Source organism: Miniopterus schreibersii, assembly GCF_964146895.1.
Source record: "Miniopterus schreibersii genome assembly, chromosome: 10".
In the NCBI taxonomy this organism is placed as follows: domain Eukaryota; kingdom Metazoa; phylum Chordata; class Mammalia; order Chiroptera; family Miniopteridae; genus Miniopterus; species Miniopterus schreibersii.
In genome coordinates this window covers 49,896,471-49,917,293 of record NC_138110.1, presented here as the reverse complement: position 1 = coordinate 49,917,293, position 20,823 = coordinate 49,896,471, and the positions used below count along the sequence as shown (strand labels likewise).

Sequence of the window (20,823 nt, the reverse complement as noted above, 5' to 3'; positions counted from 1 at the left end):
GTAAATGGAGGAAAGACAAGATTCAGAGTGGCATGTGATAATAAAAATGATAAGGATAGCGGTGCCACTGCAAGCACATTATATGAATGTCCTCAAATCTTCATGAGTAGCTCACCAAAAACAGGCTCTGGGAGGTGAAGAAACTGCCCCAGGAAGTAAGTGATGGGGAAGGACTTAAGCTCAGCCCCTTTGACCAGGGCCCAGGCTACCGAGACATGGACACATGAAACCATGAAGTACTGGACACCTCAGTTTTGCCTGCCCAACATCTATTTTCTAGTGATTGTGCCCCAACTTCCTCTGGGAACCTTTCCAACCCCTGCCCCAGCTTCAGGATCAGACATGTAATCAGCCTGCCCAGAGTGTGGCACTCATCCTGGCCACAGGGATGAGCTCCTGGTCCAGCCAGGCCAAGGATATTCCACTTCATAACTGTTGATAACCCCTGGAAAAAGAAGCCTTCTCCTTCTATCCCAAGGAGCAGACAAGCCAGACTGAACAGTAGGGGAATGTAATTTCTGTCCCAACACCAAGCCCATCAGGGTTCAGGCACTGCTTTCAGCCATTTTCCTCTTTCCTCTGGCCTCTTTTTGCTCGCCTCCCCCTCATGCTGGTAACAAGAAGGTTGCTTACCCCCTCAAGTCCAAGCCTCACACCCCTCCCCCTTCAGTATCCAGTGGCAGAAGAAACGTCTTTTCCTGGGGTAAATTTCCTAGAGGCAAGGATACTTCTCCCCAACCCCCAGGAGATTTCACACCTCATTGGCCAGAACTGGGTAACCAGTCACTGGCAGGGGAGGAGCAACCTCATTGACTGGGTCCATCTTCTGAGTAGCTAATCACTAGAATATAGCCCACTATACCCTAAACTTGAAAGGGAAGAAATGAGAAGTCAGTGCTGTGGGACTAGGCCACAAACAGTGGCCTGCACAAAACACATCTGGAGGGGGGCACCAGAGTCCTCCCAACCCAGGCTTCTCAGTAACTGAGCCAATGTACCCCCTATCATGTTAAAGCCAGTGTAAGTTAGAGTTCTGTCACTTGTGACCAGAGTCCTGCCTAATACACTAAAAGCAGGAGTGATCTTGTGTGGCTCTGGAATAAGAAACAGGCTGGCAAGGTGACAAAAGCGAGATCATGCTCAGCCTTCTGGGTCACACAAATCACTTTAGATTTTATCCTGGAGATGAGGGTGACCCACCAGCTAATTGAGGCTGGGTTAGGGAGGCTTGTGCACAAGGCAGGGAAGGGAATGGGATCTGGCAGTGGTCCCAGGGTGAGCCAGGGGGGCTGGATATAAGCAGTGCTCCCAGGGTAGGAGGGAAAGAGTCTGATGGCAAGGCCCTCCTCAGCCAAATATCCAAATTCATTGCTTACAAATTCTGCTTTCCCTGACTAGTAAATCAGAAAATCATACAGCCATTGATACCAAGAGGTTCAAAGAGTAGGTTGAGGAAAAACAGGTAAGTCACAGTGGACCATGGGGCCTATAAATAAACATGTTCCCATTTCAATAACTCACTAAGGAACCCTGAGAAGAACTATTTCCTTACAACCAGGAAGAACCCTGACATTTACTACATCTGGAACCCAAAACAGAAATTCCACATGAAAGTCATATTGAATGGCAACAATAAAGATGACAAGAGTATCAGCCTCCTATGTGCTAGGGACTTGCTACCCATCATCCCAAGGTGGCACCACACCCCTCTGCCCTGCTTCCAGAGGCCCGGGACATTAGCCAACACACAGGGGTCTCTAAGTTGAGGAGTTAGTGAAACACAGAGAAGCTGGGTAACTTGCTGTGGTCCCTCTGAATTCCCAGACCTCTCTTTCTCCACGGTCTGTGGCTCTGATAGTTTCGGATGTTACAACACTGATAGCCAGTCATCACTGGAAACATCACTAGCCTAAATCCCAAGATCAAATCTTACCAGAGGGATTTCCCAGGCTGAGGATGGAGAGAGCCAAGAAGCCTGAAGAGAGGCTGGTGAATCTCAGGGTGTCTGGCGTTTAGACCATTCTGAGGTCTAAATGGGATCTGGTTTTTCTCCTTCATTCCCTGTTCCCCAGCATTCCCTCAATCAGCTAATGGGCCCCAGCTGGGAACAAACATGGGCAGCAGAAATAGTGGCCAGGGTCTGACAAGCTCTGGCAGGAAAGCCCTGGCCAGGAGGGGAATGCAACCATTTATTTGGAATGGCTGTGCTCTGCCTCTGAGGGAGTTCAAGTGGTCAGATGTGTCCAAGTCAATTAGTGAAATCTGACAGGGATGTCACTGGGTTTGGGAGGAGGGCCATCTAGTTTAAAGTCCTACCCTGCAATGTCCCCAGTGTACAACAGGCACTAGTTGCCAATTTGGTTAGTGGAGAGCAGGGGTGAGAGGTCAGGAGCTCGGAACCTCAGGAGCTCCATGACAAGGGAGAGGCGTCAGCAGGGCACTTACAAAGCTGCTCAGGAGGTTGGGGGGTCCTTGTCCAGAGGAGATGAATACCACTGGCTCTAAAGTCTCCTTGGGGGCTTCCGGAGCAGCAGGTAAAGACAGAGCCTGGTCTTTGGAACTGGATGAATGACTTCAAACACTGGCTTTGCTGTCTAGTTGCTTAACTCCCCTGAGCTTCTGTTGAGATGTTTGATTAGATCCTTGAGTCACACACCTCATCTCTTCAGCAAAGGCTATCCAGCCTTGCCCTTGGTCTTTCATCAGAGCATGTTTCCTCAAAGAGAATTCCCTACCTGTAGCATCCTTTGGAATTTGGACAGGCCGAGACCCTCCCAAATCATCAAGTGCTAGTTCCTTTTTGCTAACACTTCCTTCTTCAATCCATTCCTTTCCTCTCACATTCACTACAAGCAGCAAAAGAGAACCAGGCTGCACCCTCCATATTTTGCTTGGAAAACTCCTCAGCCAAATATCCAAGTTCATTGCTTACAGTTCTGCTTTCGTTGACTAGTAAAACAGAAAGTCATACAGACATTGATACTAAGAGGGTTGAAAAGTAGGCTGGGGGGAAATAGGTACACAAAAACAAGAAGAGTATTAAATTTATGTTTGCCAAGCACCTTCCACATATCCAATAGGCAAGTTCCATCTTTATAAGGGCAAGAGGAGTCGCCAAAGACCTCAGAACATATCCCCACTCAAACATCCCTGTCTACTTAACATGGCTGACTAACTCTCTTTCGGCCCTCTCCCATACCCTTGGTCCCAGCACTGCAGCCCCTGATCCTATCATCACACACCTTTTCTTCCCTCTAGAGCGTCAGGTACTCCCAATTCAAAGTCTGTTTCCCACAGAGCCATCTCCTCACACCTCCTTCCTACTCCCAGCTGCTCTTCCAGGCTGCAGACATGTCTTCTTCCAGGGCAGAGGGATGTTAGATTAGGGTGGTCCCAAGGGGTCCAAGGGAGCACAAAGAATGGAAAGAAACTTAGCATTTGATTCATTCTCTATTCCAGCTAAGAATTAACACACAGTCACTATTATAGTCTGAACTTTGTTAAATATGTTTAGTTTATTTTCATAATTCTGTGCTTTATTTTTTAAGATTTATACTTCATCCCTGCACAACATGGATTTGATTTAATCAAGAGCTAATGATCTTCAGAGGAGGATCCAGAACAGCCAGTGGAGGAGGGAATGATGGCCCACAGTGTCAGAGAAGTCCCTAGGACTCAGAAGGGCAGGGCCTCACCCTCCAACTCCTGCTGCCACACCAGGGAGCCCTGGAACCTGGCCAGCCTCAGGCCTATAAAAGCTTTTCTTTGGTTGGTTCTTCCTGGTCAGGAGACTCTTCCCTGTACCTTCACTTCTACAGGAGGAAGCAACAGTCACAATACCATAAAATGAGTGGAGAGGGGAGATTTAAATCTGAGATTTTCTTTACTGGGGAAGCCCTGACCATTCCTCTCACCCCTGAAATGCCCCTTTCCTATATCCTCTGTGGCTGCCCTAGATCAGGAATGGCCAACACAAGGCACAGCTGTTCCCTTGCCCTCCCCTTGCTCAGGGCAGATACTACAACCATGGCCCTCTTTGTCCCAATGTGATGGTGAATTTTATGTGTCAACATGGCTGTGCCAGTGTACCCAGATATTTGGTCAAGCATTATCCCAATGTTTCTGTGACAAGATTAACATTTAAATAGACTAAATAAAGCAGGTGACCTTCCACAGTGAAGGCCTGAATAGAAAAAGACTGACCTCCCTAGAAGAAGAAGAAATTCTGCCAGCCTTCAGACTCAAATTGTAACTCTTCCCTGGGTCTCCACCTTGCCGGTTCACCCTGCAGATTTTGGACTTGCCAGGGACTCACAATCATGTGAGCCAATTCCTTAAAATGCATCCCTCTCTCTGTGCAAATATATACATACACATACTTTTGGTTCTGTTTCTCTGGCAGACCCTAATATAGCTAACGAGCCATATCAACACAGCCCTCCCAAAAGAATTCCCAGTTAGCATGCAAAGTGAATTCATTCATCTAGGGCTATGAGTACATCAGCAGCTGGCACTGTCCCTGGCTGTATACACAAGACCAAGTGCATGCCACCACGTCCCTGTACTCTGGGTTCTTCTAGAACTAGAGAACTGCCCAGGACCTTGAATTCCTGGTAGGGTCTTCCTAGTTCTAACTAGCCTTGTTCCCCACCATATTCCCCCTGAAGGGATCAGGCAGGCAGGGGGGCTATACATTTTTCCTCTTCAGTAAACCAAAGCCATAAGAAAAGCCCCATGAAGAAGAGAAACATCAAGGCCACTGGACATCTTTTAAATTGAAGCCAGCCAGAAGTTACCAAAAGGTGGGGGAGACAGAAAGACACCCAGCTGTCTATCCTTTTCACAGGTCTCCAGAAGATGACATGGCATCTGCTAGCGGTCACTAGGAGTGTGAAACTCATCGAGATGTCTTTCAGACTGTATGAGCAACACAAGATTCTAATTGTGCTTAAAATTTGAAATTTTTGTGATTAAGCAAAAGGTGCCCAGAAATCAGTCCATATGTACTTGGCACCCTGACACAGGAAGCTTGTAGAAAGGGGGTTTACACCTAGCACCTCACTTGTTGAACATGTGGTCCTGAGCCCAATGCACCTTCTGGAGCCTCAGTTTCATTATCTATAAAGGACATAAAGGATGAGCCATAAGGATGAGCCTTGGGAGGATATAAAGGATGAGCTTTAAGGCACATGATGGCCTCCAAAAATGACTGCTATTATAAGAATTAGGGTAGTGGTAGTTCTAGAATCCAGGCAAGTCATGAAAGGAGATAGAGTAGAGCAGAGCCAGCTGGACAGTCCCAGGGAGCAGACCCAACAGGCTCAGTAGCTAGAGACAAAGAGACCATCCCTTTCCCTTCACCAGAGAGAGAGGGCAAAAGAAAGGACAAGGGAAGACTGACCTTGAGGGCAGGAATCTCCACACTGTCGCCGAGGCTGATGGAGCCTGAGAGGATGGTCCCTGTCATCACAGTGCCCTGGCCTTTGATGGAGAAACAGTGGTCCACAGACATGAGGAATGGTCCCGAAGGATCTCTCGTTGGGATGGAAATCTGGGACGTCAGGAGCTAGAAAAGAGATGCTGGTGCGACACTCTGTCAGGAGAGGACTGGATGGGGCGGGGTAGAGGAGGGTACAGGGTGTGAGAGTGCGCAGGCAAGCTAGCCCCAAAGATCAGAAACAGACAACTTCCTGACTACACTCCAAACTTCTGCCATGCTCTCAGTTCTGTCCCTCAGTGCAAAGGCAAAGAACACTTGGAGAAGCCTCAGCTATCCTCTCCCAATGGGATTACTGCAAAGTCTCCTAGCAGGCCAGGCCTGCAGGCCGTCACCTACACTGCAGCAGGGGCAGCCTGCTACAGGACATCCTTGGTCACATTGCTCCCTGGCCTCATGCATTTCCATCCTCCTGATGCCTGTGGAATTTAAAATTTTTTGTCATCTAGCCCCTAGGTATTGCCGAGGCCTAGTGTCCCACACTTGCCCTTTCTCACTAGACACCAGCTGCTGGCAGGCCCAGAAGTTCACCACCCTCTTTAGCCTCACCCTTATATTCTCCGAGGAGGGCAAATGGGCAGCATCGCCTCTGGGAAGGCTCTGCTGCCCTTTATGTAAGGCTGCATTCCCTACTCCCCATCGCTGCAGTTAACATGCTACTGTGATCATCTGTCTGTTGCCCCTCCTGGGGCTGTGAGTACTTCCAAGTATCTCCAGCAGCTGGTCTCTCACCTGAGAGGACAAGTGACTGAAGGAAAACTGAAGGATTTGGGGAGAGCAAGGCTGTTCCCAGAAGCAAGTGCCTGTGTTTGGTAGGGTGGAGGGGTGAAGGCCACTTCTCCAACCCCCGCAGAGACAGAGGGATGATCTAAAGTCTGCAAAGGGCCAGTGCTGCCCCAGTTTGTGCTCCTGCTTTTCTTTCTCTGCTGACTCTTTCCACATGCTTCATCCTTAACCTGCGCACTTTCCTCATGCGATCTATGTGCTCGGAGGTGGTGTCAGAGCCAATTACCACCAAACAAGTAAAAATAAAGACCACATTACTCCTTTTCTTTTGCTACTTCCTATCAAAAATGTATTCGGTAGTAAATGTTCCAAATTCTTATTCTTGTGATAACAATCCTTTTGGAAAAAGACAAAAGATTCAAAACAGGCTTGGCCTGAGACTTACACAGAGGCTTCTAAAGGAATATATGAACATCTTTTATAGCAGTATTTTTGTGGGTTTTGCTTTAACAAATACAACTGTCCCAAGCTCCCAGGCCAGTACTCTCTGGAGCTGGTGAAAAAAGTAACAAAAGCCTTACCCAGAAAATACTGGTTTTGCTAAGTCAACAAGATCAGCACCAAGTAGTCATAGAAGCAGTGGTAGCACACGGTCACACCTGATCTTGGCTCTGTGGATCCAGGCAGACGCCAAAGCCCACCCCACAACCAACCTGGGGTTTTAATCCCCGCTCCACCACATACTTGCTGTGAGACCACGGGCAAGTTACTTAACCTCTCTGAATCTCAGACACTTCCTAGGTAAAATAGAGATAAAAAATTTAAGCCTCTCAGGGTCACTGTGAATGTTATGATCTTGTATATAAAGATCTTAGTACAGTGCCTGGTATGTGATAATCATATCTCACCATCACAGTAAACTGATATACCACTGCTCCGAGCACATTATGCACATTAACTCATTTAACTCTCACACCTATTCCACAAGGGAAGTGGTGCTATTATTATCTTCTCTGAGGGAACTGAGGCAAAAGAGAGCAGGTCATGTGCCTAAGGTCACAGAGAGAGCAGGTGGTGGGGCGCGCACTGCAACCCACCCTAGAGTCAATGTACCTCACCACTCCAACCCTTTGAACTGCCCCAAGTGTTCAGCAGAGAGACACTACAGTCCCCAGTCTTACTGCCATTTTCATAGCAGCATCACTACCACCCTGCCTGCTGGCTGCCCTGGGCACCTTGTGGATGGCTGCATTCCCTCCCTCTGTCTACTACTACCCAGTCTGGAGGAACAACTGAGCCTCAGGCCCATGGCTTCAGAAGATAAAGCCTCCAGTGCTTTGGCAGAGGCCACAAGACCTAAGCTGCACTGCCCTGCTCCTGGGCCCATCTCCTTCCCCTGGCTCACTGGTCCATCTCCCCCAGCTCACTGGGCTCACGCCAGCCCAGGTAAGACACACTGGAGGAGCTGGTACAATGTGAAGGACTGGAACAGATGACTTGGCCCCAGAGTTCTAGACTGACAGGAGCTGCTTTGTCTGCATGGAGGTGTCTGACAAGAGAAAGAAAAAAGAAAGGCTTAGAAGGGTGGAGGCCTTCAATTCTGTTTGGGATTAACTTTCTGAGGGAGGTGAGGGAAGCTGCATTAAGCTGGGGGGAGCAGGGGGAAGGGACATTAAAGGAACCACCACAGAATCTTCTTGTGGAGGCTGTCTCTCTCAGGTTGCGCAGGACACAAAAGAACCTGCCTGAGTAGAGCTGGGGCCAGAGACCAACCTGGCTTCAAGTTGAAAGTACCTCAATGAGCTCCGAGATGCCCTGTGGAGCTTCTGTTTCAGGGGCCTCTGGTCCCCCAGGCTTGGCCGCCACAGGTATAATAGGTGCGCCTCGGAACCTGGAACAGAAAAACAAGTTCCCACCTTAGAGAGACCGTCAGCATGGATACAGAACACATCTGTGAGCACCTGGCAGACCAGCAAGCACTACAGGTGTTCTCTCCTTTCCTCCTCTCAAGAGTGCCTACAAAAAGAGTGCCACCATACTCCACTTAGCAGATGAGGAAATGGGGGCCCCAAAGGGAAATGCCTTATATTGAACAACACAATTTAAAAGGCTGCGCCTAGGTTTTAACTTCCACTTTCAGAACCCTCCCTGAGGAGACAGCAGTAAACCCTGGCCACCAGGCCTCTGAATTAAAGACCCCTTAAAGAAGACCAATAAATACCTTCTAACCTCCTACAGAGTCTCGGGAAATACCAGTGACCAAAAATCCCTGGAGATGCACCTGGGAGCTCACCTGCACCATCCCAGTTTAATGGAGTCCATTCCTCCTGGGACCTTCCGAGGCAGACCCATTTTCTTTAAGAGACTTATTTATCTTTTCCATTCAGGAAAAAAAGGGAAAATATACAACCCATAATCCCATAATTGTGGTGTGGTGTGGTGTGCTTTCTTCCAACCTTGGTTTTTCAACACATTGCCTAGGGATTATATTTTTCATATTTTGGTATTGTATGCACACAATTTCATATCCTGGTATATTTGCCATGATATCATAAAGAATTTTCTGTTGAATGACAGCAACTGCAACGATAGTAACTCACTTCGCTGAGCCAAGCATATACCAAGGACACTTTCATGGAAACCTCACAATAACACTTTAGAACTGTCACCATTTTATAGATGAGAAACCAAGGATTAGAGAGGTGAATTAATTTGCTCCAAGTCATTGGCTATAAATCTCAGAGCCAAACTCCAATCCAGCCCATCTGACCCTAGAACCAAGGCTCACAACTTCTATGTTAGCCTCCCACTCCCTAGGCCTCCTATTTCATTTTTAACAGTTGCATAATAGTGTAACCCAGAATTTCCGTGCCCCCCTACATTACTCATTTAGAACACTTCAAGCTTTTCACTATTATAAAATAGCACAGTGATAAACATGTTGGTAGACATGACTGACTTTTTTTTTTTTTTTTTGCCTTGCTTTGGGATAAATTCACGGGGTATAAGTCTAAGACTCTACATACACTGAAAAATCAGCAAAATGATAAGAGTAAGGACATTCAAAAAGACTCTTCTCCATAAAAGCAGTAAGAACACTGGCAAAATTATCAGAATAAACTTTTTCAGAACTCTAGAAATTAACCAAAGGCTTGTGGCAATCTGTGGAATGTTTACTCGAGAAAAACCTCAATCTCAGTAAGAATATGAGAGCTTTGTGGAATTTTAATTTGCTTTATACCTATTCACCTCTCCCCTACTCTACCGTAGCCTTAATAACCAACATCTGCAAAGACAGTGGCAACAGGAGGCTGACGGCCACTAAAGGGTGGAGAATGGGTTTGAATTACATCAAAGCCCCTCTCCCCAAGAATTGTCATTATTTTTCCTATCTGGCAGTTCTCTGGGAGACCCTACTTGCCAGGCTATCTTTATTTGACCTGCTTTGGAGGCGAACAGCCTTGGGGAGAGGGGGAGACATTTGTTGAAAATAATCAGAGGCAATTGTTTAACATATGCCTGACGCAGAAGATAACAGTTAAGCAAACAACAGGCTGACCAAAAAGCTTAGATTCCTAGGAATCTAGAAGGGTACTTGCAGGCATAGGGCCATGGGCATGCCCAAGGCACTGTGCATGATCAAAAAAGATGGAAGGCCCTAAACTCTCAGCTGTGGGTCACCTTGAGATTCTACGTAAACAGGCAGTGAAAGCTAAGGCAGTGTGTTAAGTGCCTGCCTGAGCATTAAAAACATGCCCCAACATGTACATAGAGACCTTTGGCAAAGATTGGGAGACATATTGGTTGCAGGCATTTAAGTAAATTTCTGTCTAATTATTAGTTGACAACTAAGCTAACTAGGCAGAGACTTCAGTGATCACACATGACTCTATAGAATTAGTTTACAAAAGTCACTAAGCAAATAATAACAACAAACTATGGACATGTGGGGGAAGAGGAAAATCTGATTTCCAGAACTGCCATATTATATTACTTTAAATGTCAAGTATTCAACAAAAATTCACAATAAATACAAGGAAGCAAGAGTGTAACCCATATACAAGAAAAAAGAGTTAATAAAAACTGTTTCTGAGGAAGCCCTACTTAACAAAAACCTCTTTTTTCTCATTTAAAAAAAAATTCTTGTTGGATTTATTTGGGTGACATTGGTTAATAAAATTATATAGGTTTCAAGTGTACAATTCTAGAATACATTATCTGTATATTGTATTATGTGTTCACCACCCAAAGTCAAGTCTTCTTCCGTCACCATTTATCCCCCCTCTACCCTCTTCTAATTCCCCCCACCCTTCTATCCCTCTGGCAATCACTATACTGCTGTGTCTATGAGGAGTTTGGTTGGGTTTTTTGGGGGGTTTTTTTGCTTAATGCCTTCACCTTTTGCATCCAGCCCCCCAAGCCCCTTCCCTCTGACACTGTCAGTCTGTTCTCTATGAATCTGTTTTGTTTGTTATTTTATTTTATTCATTAGATTCCACATGTAAGTGAAATCACATGGTATTTGTCTTTCTCTGACTGGCTTATTTCACTTAGCATAATATTCTCCAGGACCATCCACGCTATCACACAAGGTAAGGTTTCCTTCTTTTCTATGGCTGAGTAGCATCTCCTTAGGTAAATGTGCCACAGCTGTTTTATCCACTCATCTGCTGATGGATACCTAGGCTCCTTCCAAATCTTGGCTTTTGTAAATAATGCTGTGATGAACATAGGGGTGCATATATTCTTTTGAATTAGTGTTTTGGGTTTCTTTGGATATATTCCCAGAAGTGGGATTGCTGGGTCATGAGGCAGTTCCATTTTTAATTTTTTGAGGAAACTCCATACTGCTTTCCACAGTGGCTGCACCAGTCTGCATTCCCACCAACAGTGCAGGAGGGTTCTCTTTTCTCCACATCCTCACCAGCACCTGTTTGTTGATTTATTGATGACAGACATTCTGACAGGTTTGAGGTGAATAAACCTCATTTTAATTGGGAGGGCAACACAAAGTACTTTGCATCACTGGGGTGGTTTCCAATTTTGTGCTACTGTAAGTAATGCTGTGAGGAACATTTTTGTGCATAAAGCTCTGGCTCATTTCAGATTAATCTTGGTAGGTTTTGTGTTTCTAGGATTTTGTCCATTTCATCTAGGTTATCCATTTGTTGGTGTACAATTGTTCACAGTATTCTCTTATTATCCTTTTTCTTTATGTAGAATTTAGTAGTTATATCCCCAATTTCATTTTGATTTTAGTAACTTGAGTCTTTTCTCTTTTATTCTTAATCCATCTGTCTAATGGTTTGACAATTTTATTAATCTCTTCAAAGAACAAACTTTTGGTTTCATTGATTTTCTCTACTGGTTTTTTATTCTCTTTTATTTATCTCTGTTCTAATCTTTATTATTAACTTCTTTCTGCTACCTTTGGGTTTAGTTTGTTCTTTCTCTAGTTCCATAAAATGTAAAGTTGGGTTGTTGATTTCAGATCCTTCTTGTTTTTTAATGTAAGAGATAGCTTATAACTATAAATTTCCACCTTAGCACTGCTTTTGCTGTATGTTATGTTTTTGTTACCATTAATCTCTAAGTATTTTCTAATTTCCCCTGTGAGTTCTTCTTTGATCCATTGTTTGTTTAAGTGTTTCTAATTTCCACAAATTTTTGAATTTTCCAATTTTACTTCTATAATTGATTTCTAACTTCATCCTGTGGTGGTCAGAAAAGATACTTTGTGTGATATCTTTTTAATCTACTGAGACTTAATTTGTGGCCTAACACATGGTCAATCCTGAAAAATGTCCCATATGCAATTGAGAAGAATGTATGCACTATTGTTGCTGGGTACACTGTTTTGTATCGTCTATTAGATCTAGTTTGTTTATTGTGCTATTTAGGTCCTCTATTTTCTTACTTATTTTCTGTCTGGTTGCTCTATCCATTAATATGAGTACAGTATTGAAATCTCCAACTATTGTTGTAGAACTATTTCTACCTTCAATTCTGTCAGTTTTGCACATATATTTTGATGCTCTGTCATTAGGTGAATAAATGTTGTAATTTTCATTTTATCTTCTTGCTGTCTTGAATCTTTTATCAGTATATAATGTCCCTTTTTGTCTCTTGTAACTTTTTAAATTTAAAATCTATTTTGTCTTAGGATAGTTACCCTTTTGGTTATTATTTACATGGATTACCTTTTTCCATCCTTTCACTTTGAATCTTTTGTATTTTTGGACCTAAAGTGAGCTGCCTACCCTCCTTCCCCACAACCCCAAACCTTTATTCCCATGGCCCTCAATGACCCTTGCCTCCTAGAGAGGCCCTTCTTCCTCCCCTATCCACTGTAGGTCGCTCTCAAGAGCTCCCTGAGAGTCCAGCTCTTCTCTCCCTGGACTTCTGTCTTCTAAGAGCTCCTTGCACTCTGATGACATGTGCCAAGGTTTGTGCACAATGCCCTCTATGATCTGCCCCAGTCTTCCTACAAAACCTCACCTCTCCAAATCCCCTGGAAACACAGGTAGAAACTCAAGTTCTTGCCCAATGCCAAACTCTTCTCCCACTGCTGCCCTCAGCTCTCTCTCCTCTACCTATCCAAACCTAACCCAGGCAACTTGAGGCAAGGCACAGAGGATGGGACTTTGAGCAAGAAACCCAGGACTAATTTCCAATCCACATCTACCTTATTATTCTACCTCCCTCAACTTCCACTTTCCTGTCCAACAGTAGACAGCATGACCTACGTTGCAGGGTTGTCTCTCATACCAAATAAGTTAACATGTGGAAAAGCAGTGTGGGGAGCTTGGAAACCATCCTTAGAATGAGGGCAGACTGCAGCCATGCGCATCACTTCTGAGAGGTCAATTTCCTGACCTGTATCATATATTGTGAACTTCACCTCTGCTTAGTTATTTACCCTTCTTAAACCAATTCAAATTCATGGCTCCCCAGGCCAGAAGGAAATTCGCGTTCCTCAGAAGCCCTCATGCTTCTCTGAGGAAGCCACTTTAGCTCTAGTCTTTAACTTCTAGGCAAATCTTCCCCCACTGTTACTTATTCCACTGGTTGGTCTTTCTTGCCCAAGTGAACAGTTCATTCCTTTGGCGGAGTAGGGGTTGGTTCAGCTGGTCTTTGATTCTATACCACAGTGCTCCTAGCCTGTCTGGGGGTGAGCACTTAGAGAAAATCAGATTTTTTTTTTTTTTTAAGATGAGAGGAAGTAACTCTGAGAAGCTAAAATTCCTTAAGGAGCAAATTAAACAATCTCAGGAGCCACTGGCTGCCCAAAGGTCAGTGTGATGAGATGATACAACTTCACGGGGAAATTCCAGACAGGGCCTGAGATCCACTCACCAATCAAGTCCAGAGCCGCTCAGATAGGCCATGTTGCCAGTGGATAAATGTCAGGACTTAGATATCTGTCTTGGGAAGGATAATACCCAGAGGGAGAGAAGAGATTTTGGAAAGGGAAAGGGGGTGGGGAATAGTGAGGAGAGAAAAGGGAAAGACATAAAAACAGAGAAGGAGAGACAGAAAAGAAACAAGGGAAAAGAAGATAAACTGCTGCCTAAACGCTTGTTCTGTGCTAACACTGTTGGGTACTCTCTGTGCAACCTTAACACCCCATGAGCAGGCACTCTGACCCTTACTGTCAGAGAAGTCAAGTGATTTGCACAGGTCTGCCAGGGAGCATGGGGGCAAGTGGCTGGTCTATAGGAGTCCAGAGTCCAGGTCTCTCCCATGGAGGAGGAAAGTCCATTCTCAATCCAAAACAAGTGCTCCAGCTACTGATATCAACAAACCAGGCCCCAACCATAAGCCAGGGCTCAGTACATTTGCAAGGTCTCTGCTTACCCTCCATGAGCCCGGGCCCAGAGGGAAAGAAAAGGGTAAAAGCATGCACTGAGAATTCCAGCTATTAACCATAAAGCTTTCAGAAATTCAATTATTTTTTATCCAAACCCTCTTGGGCAATGTATTATAGCAAAACATAGACATCTGTGGAGTTGGGTGTCTGGCCCTTTCCCAGGCTCAAGATAAGCTGGCCTTGCTGATTTCTTGAACATGCTACATACTGGGGCACCCTGGCTTCTAGCAGCAGAAGGATAGTTCAGCAGCCCCTGGGGTACAAGAGGCCCTTCCTGTCTTGAGTTTCAGATCAAGACTGGTGTCTGGGTTCCAGAAGAACAAGGGGCTCCAACCCAAGATCGGAAGAAGAGCCCTGAGCCCAGACCCACAGCTCAGAGAGGACAGGAGCTGACCTGGAGCACATTTAAGTGCTTCTCCTGTTCCCAGCACCCCACCATGTCCTCCAGACTCCCCTAGCAGTTGTGGTACATAATGGGGTGAGCCAGGCGCAGATATACTGAATCTGCATGTAGGCTAACCTTTGACAAATCACAGAAACTATCTCAGATAAGTAAAAAAAAAAAAAAAGTGTGTGTGTATGTCTGTGTACACAATGTATAACTCATAAAAGACATAAAAGACATAAACAAACAGTATATGTTTTAGGTTTGGAATAGAATTTTAAAAAGCCAGTATTTGTTATGCCTTCTTTTTCTCACCAGTCAAGCCAGACACAAAACCTATCCCTTGATCCAACTGATTTTCTATGGAAATCCCTAGTACAGTGCCAAGCACACAGCAGTTGCTCCACGTTACAGCTATTATTACTAAGTAACTACTATGCACCAGGCTCCATGTCACATGCCCCCTCATAACAAATGGTGTGAGGCTGAACTTACCAGTTCCCATTTTACAGAAGAAATATTAACTCAGAGAGAGAAAGTGAATTGTCCAAGACCAAACAGCTAGTCAGACACATAGTCAGTATGGAATGCACACCTTATAAGAATCTCCTTGGCAGCAGCCAAATCACTTGAGATTGGGCATTCCACTCAATCCCATGGAGGGAGGAAGGGTCAAAAGAGCCCCAGTGGGCTCTAAGCAGATGTCTTTGGCTAAAACAGAAACAAGGAAATAGAAAGTGTTTAAAAAGCAAGAGGAAACACAGAGGGAGTCTGGAAGAAAGATACATCAAGGATATTGACAGATGATAACATTTAGTCGAAAATAAAGAAAGAAAGGCTAGAACACAGAACAGTGTCAAAGTACTGATGACAACTACCTCAAATTGTATATGTGTGGAAAAGACTGACAAGAATCCTAGGGAAAAACACTTTAATTTGATGCACTGGGAAGATTGTGAGTACATTTTTATCTCCTATTTTGATTTCTGTTAACATTTCATAAATGCTTATGCAAGAGAATTTTAAATGCTTTCAGAGATAAATCACAAAGAAAAACAATCAAAGAGTTTGACTACATACAAATTAGAAACTTCTGCATGTCAAAAAAGCAACTAAAATGGAAAGGCATACAATAAATACTAAAGACTTATTTGTAGCAAAAATGGTAGGCAAAGGGTTAATTGATAACAACATCTTTATTAATATTAATCCCTCCTGAAAATAAAAAAGAAAGCAGTACGGAGGGATGCAAGATGGCAGAGTAGGTGGAAGTTATATTCACCACCTCCCAGGACTAAACTGGAAACTACCACTAAATTACAGAACAATTAACCTAAATAACCAACTGAAGACTAGATGAACAGAAGTTTTATCACCAAGGATTTACAGAAGAAGCCACATCGAGGTGGGTAGGAAGGGTGGAGATGAGAAAAGGGCTGGCCCCGTATGCATGTGTGATGGTTGACAATCTAGAGGGATATCTCAGCTGCAAAGATCCCTCCTGAGCCCTATACCAGGCTCCCAAGCCAGGAGCACCAGAGCCAGGAAGAGGAGCCCACATAATATCTGACTGTGAAAATCACTCGGGGTTCTGTCCACCAGAGAGACAGGAGTTGGCTAGAAACACAAGTGTCCTCTTAAAGGGCCAATACACAAAATCTCATTCATGAACACTCATGCTGGGCTCTATCAGAGAAAAGGCTCTGGGGAAAGAGCTGAGGGGACAGCTGCTAGGGTCCCTGTCCTGTGTCCCTCTCCCACACAGCCTACAGACAGTATTTCCTGGGTCGGGTACTCCCCTCCATACAATATCAGCCTAAAGGAATGTACTAGCACCATCCTCCCAACTCCTTGTACCCCACCCTGCAGAGCTCACACCCTATGGAAAAGTCAGCTGCCTGAAGCCATGGTACAGAATTTTTTGGAGGGCTCTTGAGGAGATCTAGGCAGGCTCACTGAGTTGTGTGGCTCTGGAGCAGAAGCCATTCCTCCCACCACATGCCTCACTGGCACAGCACCCCTATGAGAGATCCATCAGTCACACACACAACTCCCAGTGGCCTTGCCCTGCTGAGCTAACCAAGGTATGCACATTCTTGGAAGGCTCTCCAGGGGGTCTGGGCAGAATCAGGGAGAGACCGAGTTGTGTGACTCTAGGCAAGGGCCATTTTTCTATTGCACACCCTACAAGTACCACTGTTTCTGTGCAGAACCCATACTTCACAGAGCCAAATTTTGGTCTGTTTAAGCATCATGAACTCTTCTGGCCTCGAGCTGACAACTACATGAGACTCCACCCCACTGCAAAGGTTCACATGCACCCAAAGGTGGTAGCTGACCTTGGTATACCCTGGGACTTTTACTAAGTGGCCTCAGACCCAGCACTAGCACTGAGTTAGAATCTATATTAATCTGTTGAACACCACTCACCACTACCTGGTGACTCACTGAGAACCTACCTCAAACAACTTGCGTACTGCCAGAGGCTCTGTCAGTGACTGAACCTAATAGGCAGCCACAAGTCAGAGGAGAATCTTGGGGTGCTGACGGACTTTTGCTGACCTGCCCCCAGACTCAGTAGTGGTAGAAGCCTGCCTTGGTGCACAGCTTCTCCCCTCCCATGCACACATAGGCCCAGCAGAGGAAGCAACAAACAGTGGATCACTTTGTAGCTCCAAACATGTAGCCCAGGGCCAGACACAGGCAGCAACTGATATTAGCCTGTACCAGAGTCCCTCTCAAGAGGCCCCAGAACAAACACAACTAATGGTGGGCTTCACATCAGAGCCACATCAGAGCATGACCCAAGCTCCACAAACAGCACACTCAAAGGAAGATCTCAGCAGGCACCAGACCCTATTGGGGTGAATTCTGCTTCGTGGGGTCAGCCATTGCACAGTACTTCGTACACTGTGGTCAGGGTCAATCCTCACAGTCAGCCAGCCTGAGAATCAATCTGACTCATGAGAGGCCAAAAGCAACAAGACTTAACTACAGAAAAAAGGCCCACACAACCCACACAAGGGACATTCCTGGAGCACCTAGCTCAAGTGATGAGGGCCACTGGGCTCCAAAAGACACTCATTATATAAGGCTACCCTACCAAGACTGGGAGACATACCAGATCTACTTAACACACAGAAACAAATACAGACAGGAAGACATAAGAGGACACACACACACACACACACACACACACACACACATGCACAAAAGGAAAGAACAGGAAAAATCCCCAGAAAAAGAACTAAGTGAAATGAAGGCAAGCAATCTACCAGAAAGAGTTCAAAACAATCAAAAAACGAAGTTTGAAGTTCCACAAAAAATAGCAAGCATTATAAAGGACATAGAAATCATAAAAAAGGACTAATGAGAAACAAAGAATATGATAGCTGACATGAAGAATACACTAGGAAAAAATAAACAGCAGATTGGATGAAGCAAAGAATCTAATCAATGAGTTTGAGGACAAGGTAGCAGAAAATGCCCAATCATAGTAGGGAAAAAAACACTTTTTAAAAATAAGGATAGTTTAATGGACCTCTGGGACAACATGAGTGTAACAATATCTGCATCATAGGGGTACCCGAAGCAGAAGAGAGAGAGCAAGGTCTTAAAAACCTATTTAAAGAAATAATGATTTAAAATTTTCCTAATCTGGTGAAGGAAAGAGACATACAAGTCCAGGAAGCACAGAGAATTATAAACAAGATGAACCCAAAGAGGCCCACACCAAGATACATCATAATTAACATGACAAAGGTTAAAGACAAATAGAAATTCTTAAAAGCAGCAAAAGAAAAACAATTAGTAACGAACAAGGGAGCTCCCATAAGACTGTCAGCTGATTTATCAATAGAAATATTTCAGGCCAGGAGGGATAGACACTAAATATTCCAAGTGATGAAAAGCAAGGACCTACAACCAAGACAACTCTACCCAGAAAGGCTATCATTTAACAATGAAGAAGAAACAAAAAGCTTCCCAGATGAGGGAAAAAAAAAAAAAGCTAAAGGAGTTAATTACCACCAAACCAGTACTGCAAGAAATGTTAAAGGGACTTAACTTTAGCCCAGCCAGTGTGGCTCAGTTAGTTGAGCGTCGTCCCATGTAACAAGAGGTCGATGGTTCAATTTCTGGTCAGAGCACATGCCCGGGTTGTGGGCTCAATAACCAGTGGGGGATGTGCAGGAGGCAGCCAATCGATGAATTCTCTCTCATCGATGTTTCTCTCTCTCTCACCCTCTGCCTTCCTCTCTCTATAAAACCAATGGAAAAAAATTTTTTTTTAAAAAAGGGACTTAACTTTAAGTAGAAGGGGAAAAAAGAGGAACATAGTTAAAAAAAATAGCAATAAAGACATACCTATCAATAATCACTTTAAATGTAAATAGATTAAATTCTCAAATAAAAAAATGTAGAGTACTTGGCCGTAAAAAAAAAAGAAAGAAAAAACAAAAGGAAATCTTACCTTTTGCAACAGCTAGGAAGAACCTGGAAATTATTATGTCAAGTGAAATAAGCCACTGAGAGAAAGACAAGTACCATATGATCTTACTTATATGTGGACTCTAATGAACAAAACAAACTGATGAACAAAATAGAAACAAAGGCATGGATACACAGAAAAGACTGTGTATCCACAGAGGGAGGGGGATTGAGGGACTGGATGAAAGAAGGTGAAAAGATTAAGCAAAAAACCATATATAAATAACACACAGACACAGACAACAGTGTGTGGTGACAACCAGAGAAAGAGGAGTGGGGGGTAAGTGGATATGGACAAAGGGGGGTAAAATGGGGATGGAAAGAGACTTTGCTTGGGCGATGGGAGCAAAATGCAGTGTACAGATGATGTTTTACTGAGTTGTACACTTGAAACCTGTATCATTTTGTGAACTAATGCAACCCAATAAATTCATTTAAGAAATAGCCCTGGCCAGGTAGCTCAGTTGCTTAGAGCATCATCCCATACATCAAAAGGTTGAGTGTTCTATTCCAGTCAGGGTGCATACCTAGGATCTGGGTTCGATCCCCAGTCGGGACACATATGGGAGGCAACCTGATTGATGTTTCTTTCTCTCATCAATGTCCCTCTCTCTCTCTCTTTCAAATCAATTTTAAAAAACCAACATATCCTTGGGTGTGATTAAAACTAAACAAACAAACAAACCCACATGTAAAGACAGTAAATTTTAAGTGATCTCACCACAAAATGATAATTATATAATATGATGGAGGTGTTAGCTAACACCATAGTGGTAATCATTTTGCAATATACTTATAATCAAATCAACACCTTGTATTTCTTAAATTTACATTATCTTTTATGTCAGTGAACATAAATATCTCAGTAGAGATGGGAAAAAATGAAGGAAAAAAAACATAGGTAGCTGAATGGATAGGAAACCAAGACACACATATATGCTTTCTACAGAAGACCTATCTCATAACAAAAGACACAGGCAGACTGTAAGTAAATAGATGGAGAAAGATATTTCATGCACATGGAAACAAAATAAAAGCTGGGGCAGCAATACTTATCTGAGACAAAATAGACTTTAAAACAATGGCTATAATAAAAGACATAAAAGGACATTATATAATGATAAATAGAAGAATATAACCTTTGTTAACATTTATGCATCCAGCATAGGAGCACCTAAATATATAAAGTAAATCTTGATGGGCATAAAAGGAGAGAGCAGCAGTAATGCAGTCATAGTAGGGGAATTAACACCCCATTGACATTAATGAATAGATCTTCCAGACAGAAAATCAACAAGGAAAAAGTGGCCTTAAATGACACCTAGACCAGATGGATTTAATCGATATTTTCAGAACATTTTACCACAAAGCAACATAATATACATTATTTTCAAGTGCACATGGAACATTTTCAAGGACAGACCACATGTTAGGACACAAGTCTCAATAAACTTTAAAAGTTTGAAATTATATCAAGTATCTTCTCCAAGCAAAATGGAATAAAACTAGAAATCAATTACAAGTAAAGTAAAAAACACACAAACACACGGAGGCTAAATAATATGTTACTAAACAATGAATGGGTTAACAATGAGATCAAGGAAGAAATAAAAAGATAACTTGAGACAAATGAAAATGCAAATACAACCACTCAAAATCCGTGGGACACAGTGAAAGTAGTCCTGAGAGAAATTCATAGCAATTCAGACCTACCTCAAGAAACAGGTAAAATCTAAAAAAAAAAAAGTAACCATACGCCTAAAGAAACTAGACAAAAAACAACAAAAAAAGCCCAAAGTGAGTAGAAGAAAGGGACTAATAAAGGGCAAAGCAGAAATAAACAAAATAAGAGTCTAA

At 43.7% G+C, this 20,823-nt stretch overlaps 1 protein-coding gene across 1 annotated transcript in view; it reads right to left on the bottom strand.

Moving 5' to 3' along the window:
* Positions 1-20,823, bottom strand: part of EEFSEC (eukaryotic elongation factor, selenocysteine-tRNA specific) — a 220,794-nt gene that overhangs the window by 107,998 nt on the left and 91,973 nt on the right. Inside the window, exons 3-4 of the mRNA XM_081149086.1 lie at positions 8,018-8,114; positions 5,402-5,566 (exon numbers count right to left, since the gene is read on the bottom strand). Coding sequence (XP_081005212.1) covers positions 5,402-5,566; positions 8,018-8,114 — 262 coding nt within the window. The remainder of the gene's footprint in view (positions 1-5,401; positions 5,567-8,017; positions 8,115-20,823) is intronic.